The 17,084-nt window shown below is 36.6% G+C and overlaps 4 protein-coding genes across 6 annotated transcripts; 1 reads left to right on the top strand and 3 right to left on the bottom strand.

Annotated features, from left to right (window-relative positions):
* Nucleotides 1-900: 900 nt before the first annotated feature.
* ubtd1a (ubiquitin domain containing 1a) lies at nt 901-5,435 on the bottom strand. 2 transcript variants are annotated; one of them, XM_059566059.1, is made up of 3 exons: nt 4,799-5,435; nt 2,060-2,287; nt 901-1,429 (listed from the first exon to the last, which is right to left on the bottom strand). In XM_059566059.1, exons 1-3 carry the CDS (start codon nt 4,878-4,880, stop codon nt 1,047-1,049), a joined length of 693 nt encoding a protein of 230 aa, XP_059422042.1. In that variant the 5' UTR covers nt 4,881-5,435; the 3' UTR covers nt 901-1,046. The 2 variants fall into 2 exon arrangements, with proteins under 2 accessions (XP_059422042.1, XP_059422043.1); XM_059566060.1 differs by lacking the exon at nt 4,799-5,435 and adding an exon at nt 3,515-4,004.
* A 143-nt stretch (nt 5,436-5,578) lies between these two features.
* zdhhc16a (zinc finger DHHC-type palmitoyltransferase 16a) lies at nt 5,579-11,510 on the bottom strand. 2 transcript variants are annotated; one of them, XM_059566057.1, is made up of 11 exons: nt 11,198-11,363; nt 9,754-9,990; nt 9,474-9,668; nt 9,278-9,366; nt 9,118-9,146; nt 7,973-8,106; nt 7,593-7,697; nt 6,754-6,830; nt 6,539-6,662; nt 6,314-6,384; nt 5,579-6,224 (listed from the first exon to the last, which is right to left on the bottom strand). In XM_059566057.1, exons 2-11 carry the CDS (start codon nt 9,979-9,981, stop codon nt 6,122-6,124), a joined length of 1,155 nt encoding a protein of 384 aa, XP_059422040.1. In that variant the 5' UTR covers nt 9,982-9,990; nt 11,198-11,363; the 3' UTR covers nt 5,579-6,121. The 2 variants fall into 2 exon arrangements, with proteins under 2 accessions (XP_059422040.1, XP_059422041.1); XM_059566058.1 differs by lacking the exon at nt 7,593-7,697 and having other exon boundaries at nt 11,198-11,510.
* A 522-nt stretch (nt 11,511-12,032) lies between these two features.
* On the top strand, nt 12,033-13,358 carry mettl18 (methyltransferase 18, RPL3 N3-histidine). The gene is made up of 2 exons (XM_059566055.1): nt 12,033-12,169; nt 12,414-13,358. Exons 1-2 carry the CDS (start codon nt 12,068-12,070, stop codon nt 13,278-13,280), a joined length of 969 nt encoding a protein of 322 aa, XP_059422038.1. The 5' UTR covers nt 12,033-12,067; the 3' UTR covers nt 13,281-13,358.
* A 233-nt stretch (nt 13,359-13,591) lies between these two features.
* Nucleotides 13,592-16,614, bottom strand: pgam1a (phosphoglycerate mutase 1a). Its single transcript, XM_059566056.1, has 4 exons — nt 16,338-16,614; nt 15,295-15,569; nt 14,499-14,679; nt 13,592-14,094 (listed from the first exon to the last, which is right to left on the bottom strand). The coding sequence occupies exons 1-4, from the start codon at nt 16,474-16,476 to the stop codon at nt 13,925-13,927; spliced, it is 765 nt and encodes a 254-aa protein (XP_059422039.1). The 5' UTR covers nt 16,477-16,614; the 3' UTR covers nt 13,592-13,924.
* Nucleotides 16,615-17,084: the final 470 nt, after the last annotated feature.

The raw sequence follows: 17,084 nt of genomic DNA, 5'->3' as shown, positions 1-17,084 counted from the left end.
AACTTCCAAAAATTCACCACATACAATTAAAGACCATTTTGTCTACTTTTTAATTTCCCTTAATTCCAACATGAGCTGGCATTCATATAAAATATACTATTCTAGTCAATTTGCTTCATATTGTATATTATTAATATCAAAAGAGCAAAGGCAAACAAAAAGGTTTCCACTTACTCACATGACAGGACATGTGGTAAGCTGAGAGTTTGTCAGTCAGACATATCTGTACGTTGTTTATTAAAACATGGTGTTAAAAATAAACCATTCTCTGGTACTGGTATTTACACTGACACACATTCTGACATGTTTTACAATTTCATTTCATCACATAATATTAAAAAAGAAAAAAAAAATCAGTATATAAATACTCTCTTGTGGTGATTGGATTATGCCGCAAATGTTAACAATGTATTTTTTTTAATTATTAACCTGTCTGTCCTGCAATACATTATAAAAGCATGTCAACAAACAAATGTATACAAACAACTTAAGCATATGAACACAGGTTGTTGTTGTTGTTTTTTTTTACAGATAACACAGATACGTAAAAGTCTCCAGTCTATGATTAGTCCCCTAATAAGATTTTAAAAATCCATACGCTCTGTAAATTGAAAAAAAGTTCTGCTCAGTAATGGACAGCAGACTGAATGGATCAAGGCAAATGATACCGCATGGAATATGGAAATGAATATCCACACAACATATGTAGGGATATTAAAACCAAGGCAAGGCATCTAATTAAATATTATACAATTAGTATGCTACAATTATTGATGGTTAAGCATATAGTAAACGGAAACCTATTTTGCAAAATCTTGTGAATATACTCTCCAATTGCTGTGTAACTATATTAATGTTTTACACATGCATGTATATATGACCTTTTCAGCTTCTCATAAGTTCAAGAAAATAGACCTTTCTGGAAGAAAATGTTTGTGCTTAATATTTAAAAAGCACAAGTGTTGAAACTCACACCGGATCAGTGACATGATATAATGGAAACATAGGTTTGAGTTCATTGAGTCCCAGTTTAAAGATTTGTGTGTTTAGCTGGGAACAATGGGCTGACTAACATTGACCTGTATTATAAAGTCCTTCTGGATTTTGGTGTCTTGTAAACGTGTTTTATCCGTGAGTAGCTTTCCAGAGAAAAACCAGCGCTGGTGGGCGGTATCAATGTCTTCCTGAATTTGAAGCTGTTTTTTCAGCTGACGAATGGAATCGGCCATCGTGGCGCTGAGGCGAAGGTCTTTTCCGGTGGAGAGACGCACCTTCAGCTGGAACTCCTTCTCCTTCTTCTCCTCTGGCTCAGAGTTTTCAGACACATTATGATCGTTGCACTCAGACAGCAGGTTGACTGGAGGAGCCAAGCAGTATGCAGGGAGCTGATAGCGGTTCCCCAGTTCATCATAGCACTCCATAAGAGACCCTGAAAAAGCACAAGCTCAAATGCTGTTGTCATTAAACCAAATGTGTATATTTAGTATGTACATATGTATATTTATATGCATACTACTGTCTAAATGTTTGGGGTTGGCAAGGCTGTTTTTTTATTATAAAAAATGTCATAACAGTAATATTGTAAATATTATTGTGATTTAATTGAACTGTTTTCTATTTTAAAATATTTAAAAATGTCGTTTTGTTTTCTGTGATGACAAAGCTGAATTTTCGTCAGCCATTACTCCAGTCCTCAGTGTCACATCCTTCAAAAATCATTTGATTATGCCAATTTGATGCTCAAGTAACTTCTCTTATTATTATCAATGATAAAAATGACTAATATTTTTGTGGAAACCAAAATAAAAATAAAAATCAGGAGTCTTTGATAAACAGCACTTGTGGGTAAAAATATTTTAACATTAAAAATGTTTTTACACTCACTCTTGCTCAATGTAATGCCATTTCCTGAATAATTATTGCATTAATAATTCCATTAAAACCAACAGAATGATAATTATAAATATTGTTAACAAAAAAAAGTTGGATTACATTTGCAAAATACAATATGAAGTATTTTCAATAGATCTGTATATTGAAATGCTGTTTAAATCTTTACCATGAGGCAGTGTGATGCTGGCTCCATCTACAATAGCCTGCGCCAGTTCATGGTCGTTACAGTCAATCGCGACAGCTGCAGCTTTCAGTGCATCCCAGATCTCTTTACGACCATCAAAAGCTGGGGCCGTGTCCCAGAATTCATCTCTTTTACTGCGCAGCTGGCCCTCTGTCATAGGATATTCACTTTTCCACTTGGGCTTATCTTTCTTCAGGGGCTCATTGCGTCCTTTCAGGAGAAAAAGACATAAATGTAGAAATGTCACCTGAACAATCTTCTGATTATTTAGATATGCATTAAGTAGTGTTTTGGAAATATGGTTCTGATTTCTTATTAAAGAACAAGGACAGCAAATACATCTTACAAAGTGCATGTGACATCACAGATTTTGCCCAAATGAGATTCATTGTACCTTTCCAAGAATCTGATTTTCTACAGTAGAAGCTTCTCTTAAGACATGTAGCAAATATTTCCAAGCACATGAATGGTGGTTTAAAACTACCTTTCCTTTAAACAAATTAAGCTATATGGATCAAATGTAAAAATCAGCATCTAATCCACAACCGTAAATCCCAACAGTCAAGCCAGCCCAGCTGAATGTCGACTAAAGACGAAGAGCTCAAGTACAGTAGGCCAAAGGGAAATCCCTTTGAAGGCTATTGGCTCAGACCATAAGTGGCCAAATCATTCGTATACAAACAAAACGTGACAGAAGCAACGCACAGATTTCAAAAGAAACATTGTTAGCGATCTTGAGAATTTTCATCACTATTGTAATAAACCTGCTTTCGAGTCAAAGCAGCAGTCACTGCGACGCACTGGAAAAGCAAAACAAATTATTTATAGTGTCTGAGATTAAAGACTTAATCCGGTGATGCAAAACAGGATTTAGTGGCTTCTTTCCCATCATGCATCACTCCTAGTCAGATGAGAGTTTACAAGAGTAGAACACCACAAAGCAAACACACTCCACCATTCAGCATTTTTTAAATTAAAATTTGAAAAAACGAACTAGTATCAAACCATTTAGCTAAATTGTTCCTTGTTATTATGCATTATTCTGATAAACAAAGACTTATAAAGTCCATGATGCACTGTGATAAACCAGCATGTTTAACACACATTTAAAGTAGCCTAATACTGTAATTTCACGAACACACAGATCAAACTGACCGTGCATCAAACTAAACTAACATCTTGCGGACTTCCTTTTTCATTTCTAAATACAGGAGATCAAAATGCTAATTTAATTTGGCTTCCAAAGGCAGGAAACTTTGATATGACAGAACAGGTATGAACAAAACTGTATCTGCTAGCATGACCAAAAACCTTCCAAACCTTTCTTTAGATTTAGGATCTTATACTAACAAATAAGTAGGCTACTGACAACAACCTCAGCAGTTGTAGTATCTCTAAACATACACTGCTAGTAATTATGCGCTGTACAATACTTACTTTTCAGCACAACAGTTATTGTTGGTCGATAGTCTCTTGAGTTTGCAACTCCCATGGTCTGAGCAGCCAGTTATTCCTCTAACCAGTGAAAAGTTACAGTCGCTCCTATGACTTCATGGAGGGTTTTGAGAGACAATCAACTCCAACTGCGCAGTGCTACAAGTTGTCCTGTCATAGCAAAACTCATGACACACCACTAGTATCTTAAACCAGTTTCTTGCTAAATGTGCACGCCCATCACCAGTTTTCTGAATCTAAAAATAACAACTGAACTAATACATATCTAAGCAGATCACCAAGATATCCTTTAGCAGCATGAAACAGACCTTGCTTTTACAATCCCTGGCTTGGGTTTAGATGTATGAGTTACAACAAACCTAATCAAGTCAACTCTATTTTAGACCAGGACGGATAGTCAAAAATAAACTGTAAATCCCAGGATTGTCTAGAGCAGGTGCATCCAAGCAATTCCACAAATACATCTAATCTAAAATGTCCCAATCCTAATGGATTTCTAGGTAAAGAAAGAACATGTTAGCATTTAAGCATATAAGTTTATATAATATCCAATAGGTTAATCTTCTTTGTGTTGTGCCATCAAAATTAAGTAATTCAAGGAAAATTCAAGGAGACTCTCTTTATGTTGGTTTGCTTAAGAAATCAATAACATTCTTTAGAGTTACTGCAGGGACTTATGGGCTCAATAGTGTAAGATCTGCCCTTGTACAACAAAGAAAATTGACCCTATATGTCCAGTGAGAAATGGTGCCTAGAGGTGCTTAAGATGATTTTGGTGATCTAAGGCATAGGTTTTCAAAATGGGGTCCAGGGACCCCCAAGGGAGTGCATAGAAAAGTTTAGATAAATCAATTAAAATAATATTAAAACAAATAAATATAACTTTAAAATAAATAAATTAGTAAATAAATATCAAATAGTACAGTGCTAAAAAAATATTTACATGTTCCAAATAATAATTAAGACACATTAATATTAATTTATAATAAAGAAAATTATATGGATTTCTTTTTAAAATTTTGTATGGGGGTCTCATGCACAAGGTCATATTTAGGAGTTCATGGCATTTAAATAAAACTATTATAATAGAAAAGTTGCTCAGATCTTGCCATTTTACAGTGATAAATTCTGAAAAATATCAGAAATATAAAAAATAAAAATGATAATTTCACAGAGTAGGACAAATAAGTTTCCTCGTTCAAGGAACACCACAGCAAACGCATTCACACTATTTCCAAACAGGATTCCTCACAGATGAAGCCTTACCTCTTCCTTTGGTGCTGTATCTGGATGCATTCCTGGAGGTCAGGTGAGACCTTTGACGTATCACTCCAAAACAACTTCCCATCACTCAAACTCACATCAGGACCAAGCTTCAGACGCCTGGATGCCCGAATAAATGCATTTCTACAGGATCCAAAATGTCAGAAGTCCTAGTCAATGACGTTAATAAATTGTATTTTGTTTTTGCATAAGAAAGATTTTGTCTAGTTGAATATTATTTTAGGTAATCAGATATGTTGCTGTCCGAGGGCAGACACAAGCCCGTTGTATTCCGCTGAGTCGACATTCGTCTAAAAGACCTAAGCTGATCAGTAACCTTTCAGGAAGACAAAGTCATCACACGAATACAGTCAATAGACAGTTAATAGAAATATAAACTTGATATTAAATTATCCTCGGAGTTTAACACACATATAATTGCGTATGTTGTCCACACTAAAATCCCTAAAGAAGAATTAATCAGTGTTGAGCTCTAAACAATGAAACCGATGAACTAGTGAAATCTGCGACTAGAGGGAGCTCTTGCACATTATCCTGAACAAGCGCTGCATGGAAAAACAGCAGAAATACAGCAGTGCATATGGCACATTCATATATATTTTCCCAAACGTTACTCCGGTTACTTTTACAACAATAAAACTGTAGTTATTTGCTATTAATCACCACTGACCGGGAGGAAAGAAAGAAAGAAAAAAAGAAAAAGAATATGAAATGGTGAAAGGATGGTATTTATAGATGTTAACAAACATCCAAACGGTAAGATGATGAAACAAGAAATGCTGTTTATTTAGCATTTAATAAAATTCTAGTTATAATATAATAAAATGAAGTTTCTTCAGATGTGGTTGACTTTGGAAATGAAGTATTGGATTTCAGTGCATTTAAATAATGATACTGTAAGTGATATAAATAATGAGTTAAAATCATATTTACATTATCAAACATTAAGCCCCACATGGCTGGAGGGTGAATAAATGGTGACGGTTTTTTCATTTTCGGGTGAACTCTCCCTATTAGCATAGTATCTTCCATAGATCGCACAGACAACTGTCATGATTTCATTATAAAATATTGATAAAAACATCCAAAATATTCATGGTATTTTTGGAGGGCAGCCCTTTCGTTTGGCAAGAAAGAGCAAAGGTCATCCAGTGAGATCGCTGTCTAAATCTGGGCTCTGCAGACTCCTGTGTTCCCAGGGCTCTGGTCGAGCATTCAGCCTTGGCTCAGGCTCACAGGCGCATGAGGCTCACCCTGAGGAGTGTGTTGGCCACCGCCAACTAAGACAATCAGGTCTTTAATGTCTTAAACTGGCATCATGTTTTTTTTAAGAGGGTAAATGTCCCATGTCAGTCCGTCACCATAAGGGGTGTGTCCAGAGGGCAGGAGAACACGAGTCAGCCAATGACTGTGAAGATGATTATAATAATTAACATTAAAATCACAGCTTACAGACTGCAGACTTTGACTAAGAGCATGTAAAATGTGTAATTTTACCTTCTCTTTTCTACACCAAAGAACACCTTCCAGTTGTTTAGTTTGCCATAACTAAAAGGATTACGATAGACCTTTAAAAAGAGAGAAAAGGTTAAATCAAAGATTTATTAATTAATAATTATAAATTAATTATAAAATTCATTCTACTTTTGACATGGTTACCAGAGATCAAACAATAAGAAGAAAATAAATTCCAATCAGTTATAAAAGTTACCAACAACTTACCTTTCCACGTTTTGCCAAACGTTTGGCCTCTTTGTTGTTAATATGGCGTTCAATGCTGGTTTCTCCACGGGTGATAAGTAAAGCATGCCACAGTGTGAGAGATCCTAGAGCGACTGACACCGTGCTGATGGAAAAAAACAGCAAGCATAACAAAAGATGTGAGTCTATGCAAATAGTAAAACCAGTATTAGGGCCTCAGTGAAAGAATAGACTACCTTGTAAGGACCCACATGTAGATTACACTCTTGTGAAACATCCTATCTTTGTAGGTGTATGGAGGTTGCGAAATTTCCTTTGTCCATTGAAGCATCAGAAAAGCAAAGAATATTTTATATTATTCAGTTAAAGTGACAGTGAAAGTGATATGACATACAGCCAAATATGGTGACCCATACTTGTAATTCATGCTCTGCATTTAACCCATTCAAAGTACACATACACAGCAGTGAACACACACACACACCCGGAGCATTGGGCAGCCATTTATGCTGCGGCTCCCAGGGAGCATTTGGGGGTTCGGTGCCTTGCTCAAGGGCACCTCAGTCGTGGTATTGAGGGTGGAGAGAGTGCTGTACATTCACCCCACCCACCCCCACCTCCACCTACAATCCTTACCGGCCTGTTTCTAACCATTAGGCCACAACTTCCCCATTATATTCAAAATATAATGCATGATAATAAACATTATTTACCTTCATAAAATATAGCAATATACTTGAAGATAATTTTATCCTTCAGAAATCACTACGTGTGCAATGTTTCTGATTCATTGCTCCAAATGGAAATTTTAACGCACCAGATCGTACCAAGCAGAGCTTAAAGAGTCTAAAGTTCACCAGTAAATCCCCCTCATCCAATTGTGACAAAAGCAGAGTCAGTAAGTAATACTCATTTAAATATGCACTGTTAGCATTGAGATAGGGAAGGTCAGAAATCATTTGTTGGATTTCATAGCATGCTGTTTGTTTAAGTGTTAAATAATGAACCGTGATACAGAAAACAAAAATGACAGCTCTAAAACCAAATCAACAACAGGAAAAACGACTTGAGCCACCTGTACTCCCTTCCCAGCCACGCCTTCTGATGGGACAATGCCGATGAGCAACCCAATCCCTGTCACCGGGACACCCTGTTTCTCCACTTCCAAGTGTCTGAATTGCTATGGAATAGCAGAGAGACAGCTGGCAGTTAAGACATGCCCGCTACACCAGACTTTGAGAACAGATAGAGAAAAGGAGAGACACAACCATTCAGAAAGAGAGGAGTTAAACGCTATCTACCTTATTCATTAGAATAAGAAAAAAGGGAAAAAACAACGCCCACTGAGGTGTTTTTCAAGCTTTAAAATGTTATGACACAAAAACAGAGTTATACTTAATGGAAAAGAGCAAAGACAAAACAACAAATATATATATATAAAAAACAAAGCCTTACATCTATGGAATTGTATGCATCGATAAACAGATCGCGACCGCTGATGCTGCAATACATGCAGCCCAGAGTCAAAAAGAGACAAAAGGAGAAGAAGTAACGATGATTGTAATGGCCAACACAGTTGTTAAGCCAAGCTGAATATAAATAATTAAGGACTTAACTACACAGAAGTGAAAAAATATTAAATGCATCTGGGCTGTTAAAGGAATAATTCCCCAAATTTAATTTCAATTCCATCTAAATTCAATCGGACTGTTACTTACTCGCATTTGAGTCATTCTAAACCTTTACTACTTTTGTTCCCCGGTAGAACGCAAAAGGGAAACTCAAAGCAACACTGCCTGTCAAACGTTTCAGCTGCCTTTTCAGTACTTTTCCAACAAGGATTTTTTATAAAGTTTTTGTTAAGCCATTAACAAATCCAACTAGCTACAAGGCGATTTATAATATTACACATTTAGATTTGTAGCAAAAGAGTATTTGAAAACTGGACTAAAATACAATGGTGCTTAAGGAAATACTTCTGTTAAAACATAAAAAAATATATTTTGAGAAATGTGGCTGACCAAACAGTATTATCCCCATTGACCTCCATAGTAGTTTTTCCCCATTCTTTTTTATGTTCAACAGAAGAGAGGAATTTTTTGGGTAAACTATACTTTTAACGGTTTTAATAAGGGAAATATCTACAATATCATGAAGAATTTAAAATGTCAATCATAACAAAAAGCAGTGGATAATGTTAGTAAACATGATTATTTAAAAATATACATGTTCAAATAATCTGAGCTGATGGATTCAACAAAAGTACAAAAAAAGAACAAAAGTAAACAACCTTGTAGCACACAGTAGGTTGTCTTTAAAGCTTTGTAAATTATCACAAAGATAAACTGTTGAATTCTATTCTGAAAACTGTTCTCGTCAGTCTTTTCCAAGCTATTATAATGAGTGAATGCAATACAACTTGTGAATAGTTTGCAATAACATGAATCTGAATAATTGATGACAGAATTGTAATTTTAGGATGAACTATTCCTTTAAATTGAATGTATGACAAAAAGCAGCCAGCATATAAGAATTTTAGAGTAAAATAAGATCAAATGGGTGCACTTTTTACAAATAGAATGGTGATTTAAAAAGGATACGGCAATGATGATCCATTTTTAGAATACATCTGTAGAGAAAGACACAGGGATGTTGATTCATGTAAGTTTCTTACAATAATATAATTCAGTGCAGCTGACACTGAGTCACCAGTCAGATTTGATAAGCCTCCTGGGACAGAGGAAACTATGTGTCTCTTACGTTTTACAGATGCCACAGTGATGACTTCGTGCTGGTTTAGGAATGACGCACTTTTTACAGAACGACACAAACGGGACCTCGTTTTTCATCTGAAAACCAATGTGAAGAAAGAAAGAGGAACTGACATGTTATGTATGACATTAAAAACACACTTCAGTTCAGCTACTGGATGGTGGCATGTCTAAGGGAGCCAAACCTTTGGAGGGTATCCAGGAGGAGTGTTTGTGGCTTTGTAGTAATGGAAGACTATCATGACCAAGATCCAATTCCCGTAACAAATGTGCCACATCATCCAGCCAGTAGAGTACGTTTGGAGGACCAATGGTAGAAGGCAGACATATGCGATGAAAACCACAGAACTGGTAAGAGCTACTACCAAAAACACAAAAACCTTAAGAGAACAGAAAAAAGCGCAGGGTGTAAGAGAAACAAATAGTCATTGCAAAAAACAACATGATGGTAATTATGAGATTTACCATTCCAAACCATCGTGTGACGACCTCCACTGTCCAAAACACTGGTTCAAGGATGCAGTCCAGTACCACTTCAGAGTTAGTGAGTGAGTTAAAATAAAGGGATTTGAAGATCAGTTTGATGTAGCTCACAAGCTGCCTCAGTATTCTGGGCATGCGATTGCGACTGTGTCTGCCACATCCGCGCATGCATCGCAGCAGCAGGTGCATGACAGTAGTGCAGGGACGCATGTTCAGCACCTGTAAAGACAGAAATGTATCTTTTAATAACCTGTTCGAACATCCTGAATATCGGCACAAGCAAGTTCCTCTGCATAAGGCCTGCAATTTGCTCACTGACAGTTGCCCTCATGCTGAACCTGTAAGACAATTAGAGTAACCAAGTATCCTTCTAAGCAGATGGTGTGGATTGATATAAACCAATAATGCAAGCATGGTTTAGTTTTCTGATACCCCCGAATTATCCAACATAATATAAATATACAAAAGGTTGATGACCTCTTTTGTTCAGTCTTTAGAAAGCAGCACACTTTACATGATTGCCCTGATAACAATGCACCTACAACACCCCGCCCTTTTAAGTTTACTTAGGTTTAGAAATAAAACTCAGGGAGGGTTAGGCTAGTGACTAATGCGTCTTTCCGTGGATTTGTAGTTGCAATCAAACCATTAATCTTAGTAGAAGTGTTTCAAGCCATCCCTAAAAGAGGTGCTGGATGTGAATTTCGATTTAAAATATGCATAAACAAAGATCTGGGATGATGAAGAGAAACTTTATTTATTTATTTAAAAACATAAAGCAAAACACAAAATCAGTGGCAAGCCAGTTTCAAGATAATACATTTATTAATCATATAGGTGTGTCTTCCGGTAAGAATTTAAAAAATGTTAATGTTAGCACCGGATGCCCAGACGTTGTAATATTAAGACATGTGAGCGACGGATCTGGACAGTCTACATTCCGGTCACACCAGTGAATGTGGAGGGAACATCACCACCCATATGATATAACATTGTAATTGTGACAGACATAAGCAGAAAGAGTTATATTGGACAGTAGATACTGTAAGATTTGTGTAAAAATGGTCAACATCATATCCCCCCCCCCCCCCCCATGTTATCATTGAGAGAAATACACTCATAGATTTTGTTAAGTTAGTACATCACAGTGTCAAAATGAAATATCTACAGTATATAGTTACGTTACATATATATAAATATATTATCTATCTGTTTGTCTGTCTGTATTTCATTTATCTATCATCTGTCCAATGCACACTCGTATATAGATACATAAATATACGTATATTTCTCTGTATACCGCGGATCAGTGATGAAACAAGGCATAACAGTGATGTTGAGTATCTCGACCTGACTGAATCAAACAGCAAGAGCTAAACATCAAAGAGCATAGCATGGCAGAAATTTGTACAATCGGTTGTCTTACCTGCCCAAGATCTCCTCCTAAAACTGCGATTAAATCAACTCATGATACTGTTGAATGTTTTATTTATATTTCGAGAAAGACGGAGACAAATATTGAAAGCAGTAGTTTCTATCCCTTTGATTCCATCTGTTGTCTGTCTGCCTGACGCTCAGGGATGTGAGCTCAGCTGTCACGCTGGGAATTTTGGGAATTGTGGTTTAAGGCGTGGAAAGCGAAAACATTATCCGGGAATATTTTTATATGTATATTTTTATATTATTCATAATCAAAATTACGTTATATTGTGTGGTATTTAATGAATTAATCGCATTTCTGTTCGATTTTTATAACATTTAAGACAAACTGCATCAGGGAATTGTGGGAATTGCAGTTTGGTTCATGTCCAAGCGTGTCCAAGTAATTTTCGCGAATCGGTTCATTCGAACACTTCCGTTCAAAGGAATGGCTCAAAAAAAAAAAACAATTCAGTGATTCTTTTAAGTACGAACGTAATTGCTGCATGCATGGGCTCTAAAATCAGAGATGCGGCTTAGCTAAAATCTTGTCTAAAGCGAACCAAATAAAGGCATATTACGTGTTTACGTATTCTTTTTTTTAATAACGTTTTATATATAAATGTCATGAATAACCAGTCCATAAAATCTAAGTCAAAACAACCATTAACTTATTTAAGCAATTATACTTTGCATTTACATTGCTAAAATAATTTACACCTCTTGGCTGAAAATGCTGTTTAAATAAGTGTTCTGTTCAACCAATGCATTGAAAAGATTCGACTCAAAAGAACAATTCGTTAAGGACTCGGATAACGATAGTATAAAACGTTGGCAGCAGATGTTCACACGTGCTATCGCCGAAATAGTATAAGAGATGGCATTCAGTTTCAACTTCGATATTCCTTTACATACAGACGAAACAAACGATAAAGAAAACAAAGAAGACAAAGCAAAAGAAGTGAATCTTAATTGCTCGGTAAGGGAATTTATTATTAGCTTGTTAAAACCGGCTATATATTGGCAAGTGCTACAAGACAGCTGACTGTAAAATATAAAATTATGCTTGAAATGTACAGCACACTTTAAATTCTAGGACTAGACGATATTCCATTTCAACAGTTAATGTGAAAGCTTAAATCATCAATATGTAGGGCTACTTTCCATGTTGTGATGGGATCTTTCAAGATCATAATGCACAATTGCACATATTTTTTCCATAGGAAGTCAGTGCAACCGTCCCAAATAAGATAAAGGATGCTGTGGAGCACCAATCTTTGTTGGATCCTCTGTCCCAAATTGAGAACTGGGTGCCTGAAACCATCACCATAGGTGCCCTGCCTCCCCTGCTCTGTCTCAATGAATCAGTGTTTGAGAAGACTGCTCCTGAGCAAGAGGACAGTGAGGAGATACTGGCCAAAACATTGACTCAAAACTCAGACCTCATCTCTGGAATCTATGAGGGTGGGTTTAAGATATGGGAATGCACTTACGATCTACTTGAGTACATTGATGATGAAGGAGAAACCTTCGCTGGGAAAAGAGTGTTAGACTTAGGCTGTGGAGCTGGTCTTCTTGGCATACTTGCATTGAAGAGAGGAGCCAGCAGAGTTGATTTCCAGGATTATAACAGCACTGTGATAGAGCAGTTAACGCTACCAAATGTTTTTCTCAATTGTGAAGATGATGATGAAAATGAAGAGAAAAATAGCAGCCCACCGTGTAAGCGAAAAGCCCTGAATGCAACCGAGAAATTACTAGGTCGTTGTGGTTTCTTCTCAGGCGACTGGAACTCTTTTCTCACACTTATGCACAATAAAACCCCTTCACCGAAATTTGACATTATCTTCACATCAGAAACCATATATAACACCGACTACTATTCTTCACTTCATAATGTGTTTTGTGACCTGCTTGATGAAAATGGTATGGTTTATTTGGCAACCAAATCTCACTATTTTGGAGTAGGAGGTGGCCTTCATCTGTTTGAGAAGTTTGTGGAGAAGAATAATGTCTTTCAGATCAGATATTTGAAGGATGTTGAACAAGGTCTTAAGAGACATGTTGTATCATTGACATTCAAAAAGTGACTTTCAAATTGTTTTGATGTATGCTATTGAGTAATGTGCCTATGGAATTATGGTGCAAGTTAACATGCTAATTCTTTTTAGGAAAAATGGATGGTTATGAAATTCTAAATTATGCTTAGTGTAAATAACTAATGTTAAAACAGCAAGAGCACCATCACTGAAACTCGAGTTTGGTGAAACACTCTGAAGATTTGTTGAAGTCTGTGTCCATCTGCAATAAAGCACTGCAAAACCATCATCAAATAAACAAGAACGGACACAAGTTTACCAGCATCCATCTCTAGAATTTATGAAGCAGAATCACACAGGCCAACAGTCTCAACACTGGTTTAATGTGAAAAGAAATGTACTTGAAGATGCCACATTGACAACACTTGACCAAATATAAAGTGGATACAAAGTAAATTATGGAATGAATTACATAAAGACAAATCCAAACAAAAATGTGTGGTCCTTGTAAACGGTTTAAGTAATAAATACTCGCAACCACTTCAAAATTCTAACATTTCAAACTGGTTACATATAGGTCCTATACTTTTTAACTTGTATATACCTTTTCTATAGAGCCCTGTCTCATTGATGTTAAATATGGGAGTCTTGTTTAAAGTAGATCAGTGCTGATTTATAATTATAGAGTATACACTCTATTTCTTGGCTTTGCCCTGTGCTGCCACAGCCTCCATGGCTTTGCGAACAGTTTCCTCATCTCCGAGGAACTGCATGGGCTTAATGGGCTTCAGGTTCTTGTCCAGCTCATAAAGAATAGGGATGCCTGTGGGCAGATTCAGCTCCATAATGGCCTCCTCAGACATACCTGTAAGTGTGAAGAAACAAACTGAGACTATGGAAGAAATTCAATTTATCTGTGGTGACCCCACAAGTCATTTTTATTTTTATATTATACAGTTTCATTTTAAAGTTTGACTCATTTTTATGTCTTTGGCATTTTTATTAGTTTTTTTATTCATTTATTCAGTTTTATTTGTATTTACTTTAGTACGTCAAGTTTAATTAAATGAAAATTAGAAATGCCTTGGTAGATAGATAGCTTAAAAAAAGTTTTTATACCTTATTTTTATTTTATTTCAGGTAACATATCTTTATTAAAGATTCTATTAATTTCCATGACTTTTCCAGATATGGAAATCATCTTTGAAGGATTTCAATGATGGTGGGAACCTTGAACGAGGGATTGAAATAATACTGTGGGATAATTACCTTCTAAGTGCTTCACGATGCCTCTCAAACTGTTTCCATGAGCAGCAATCAACACTCTCTTTCCCTCCTTGATTTGAGGCACAATCTCCTCATTCCAGAAGGGTAGCGCCCGTGCAATAGTGTCCTTCAGACTCTCACAAGAAGGCAGCTGGTCCTCGGTCAAATCAGCATAACGCCTGTCCTATAGAAAGACAAGACATCCCACAAACAACATTGGTGCATTACTCAAATGTTCTATAAACATATCATCATCATCATGTAATAGTTCTGCTCTTTTAAGCTAATAGAAATTCTTGACTTTTTAGTTTGTTCTAGGTCAAAGGAACACCAGAGTGCTTGAACGTTATCAACATTTGTAAGCGGTTTCCTATACAAATAAGGTTTGAACTTTGTTTTCTGAGTCTTTGCACTGATTAACTACTAGGACGTCAATTTCAATGTGCAACATCAACACGCTGCAACAAATTTGGTATGATTGTATAATGCATGTTAAAATGGTGTATGAACTGTATGATTTTCATGGTACAGGATGCAAGAAAGGAGATAAAAAAAAGTTGATAGGCATGCTGTCATTACGCAATATCATCCATTCAGAAAGCTAAAAACTAAGTACATCCTCACCATGTGCATTTAAACACTTATGAGTAATTTCATATATATTTTGAGTATAGAATCTGAGAAGTGTGGGGGGGGGGGGTGACTAATTTTGAAGACAATACATCCAAAATATGCATTTGAATGCAACAAATTAAGGATTTAAATTACCATAATGAATAAAAGATGTTGAAGACCCTACCTTGCTGATGATGCTGTAAAAGTCATGATCTGCATCCATACTTGGTGGAGGGATGTCATAGGAGCGCCTCCAAATCTTAACCTGGGCTTCACCATGCTTGGCTGCAGTCTCAGCCTTGTTTAACCCAGTGAGACCACCATAATGGCGTTCATTCAGGCGCCAGGTCCTGTGCACAGGCAGCCACATCTGATCAATGCTGTCCAAAACAATCCATAACGTCCGGATGGCCCTCTTCAGCACCGAGGTATAACAAATGTCAAACTCAAACCCTGCATCTGCAAAGACACAGTATAGGCTTAAAATGGAACACAGAATTCAACATAATACAACTTAATATGTTGTAACTGTCATTTATTTGACTTATTATTAAAATTTTATGTAATGCACATTTAATACAGCATAGTCCTAAAATGGAATTTAAGATACACATATTAATATTACAATAACGTATATAAAGAATCTGAATATTAAATGAATAATAAATAAATAAATATTAATATTAAATATCCTCATTTGTAAGTCGCTTTGGATAAAAGCGTCTGCTAAATGTAAATGTAAATTATATTTTTGTTATAGTTATGAAAAAAAAAACACACACACACACTCATAGAAAATGCATAACGGTAAACGTGTTAAAAAGTCACTTTATGCATCCCTGATTGGGAAATTCAGCGCGTGAACAAAATCACGTCCCGTGGTGCACGTTCGCATCAGGTAGGCCCCGCCCTCTACCCGTCAGTAAACGGCAAACCGCCATTTTATTGGTTCAGAGCATACACGCGTCATGTCGAAGGCGGGGCTGTGTTGGGGATGCACAGTCATGTCTTCTGAAAGTCATTTGAATTTTCCGGTCATTATTTAAAACGCAAACATGTCAAAATAAACATTAATAAAACAACGCGGGCAAAGTGACACTCAGTTAAGACATAACGCACATGTGTTTTCAAAAACTAAACTAGAGCTAATCTGCCGATATACAAAGGACAGCAGATTTACAACGCTGATTCACAAACCATAATGCTGGGAAATAGGACTATACAAACCTTTTAAAGCTTGACCGCCTTTCTTTGCCTCCTGAGCCCCTGTCTCGCTCAGGTCCGCGTCGAACCAACCACAGAAGCGATTCTCCTGATTCCAGCAGCTCTCGCCATGGCGAATGAGAACCAGCTTGTATGCAGCCATTTGAGACAAATAATAAAGGTAGCAGCTAAAGACAGCACCGTGAGCTCTGATCGAACAGGTTGTTAAGCTCTGTAAAGAGTACTGTCAAAAAGACCCTCCTCTCTCATCTCAGTCCCTAATGAATGATGTTCCAACCTCCCCATCTCAGCACTCAACCAATCAAAGCCTCGGAGCGATGCGCAACCATGTGAAACTGCAAACACGACATGGAAAAAACCCTGACCTTCCTGTATCGCCAGTGAATATTTTACAGTAAAGCGTAAACCTCCTGTAGTAAACCCCCGATTTAAACTGTTTTAGCAAGAATAAAAAGGAGTATAATATATTTCATCGATCCAATCCATACCACTGAAAAGCATTATTATAAATCATTAAACTAACTTCCTGTAAAGAGTTCATTGGGTGCATCTTAGAGATGAAGTTCTGGAAAGCCAATCAAAAGCTATTATGTTAGGTGTGGGCGGAGGTTAGTCAGGGACCTTGTCCGAACCATGAACTGAGCATGTTCAAGTGAATGCTGCTGTTATATGCTATGAAAGAAACATAGTAACTATTAATCTTGAGGATCTTGATAGTAACTATTAATCTTTAACTATAAATATTTGACT

The sequence above is a fragment of the Carassius carassius genome, chromosome 14 (genome assembly GCF_963082965.1).
Source record: "Carassius carassius chromosome 14, fCarCar2.1, whole genome shotgun sequence".
NCBI classification, from domain to species: domain Eukaryota; kingdom Metazoa; phylum Chordata; class Actinopteri; order Cypriniformes; family Cyprinidae; genus Carassius; species Carassius carassius.
The sequence above is the reverse complement of the archived record's forward strand: the minus strand, read 5'-3'. Positions and strand labels throughout refer to the sequence as shown.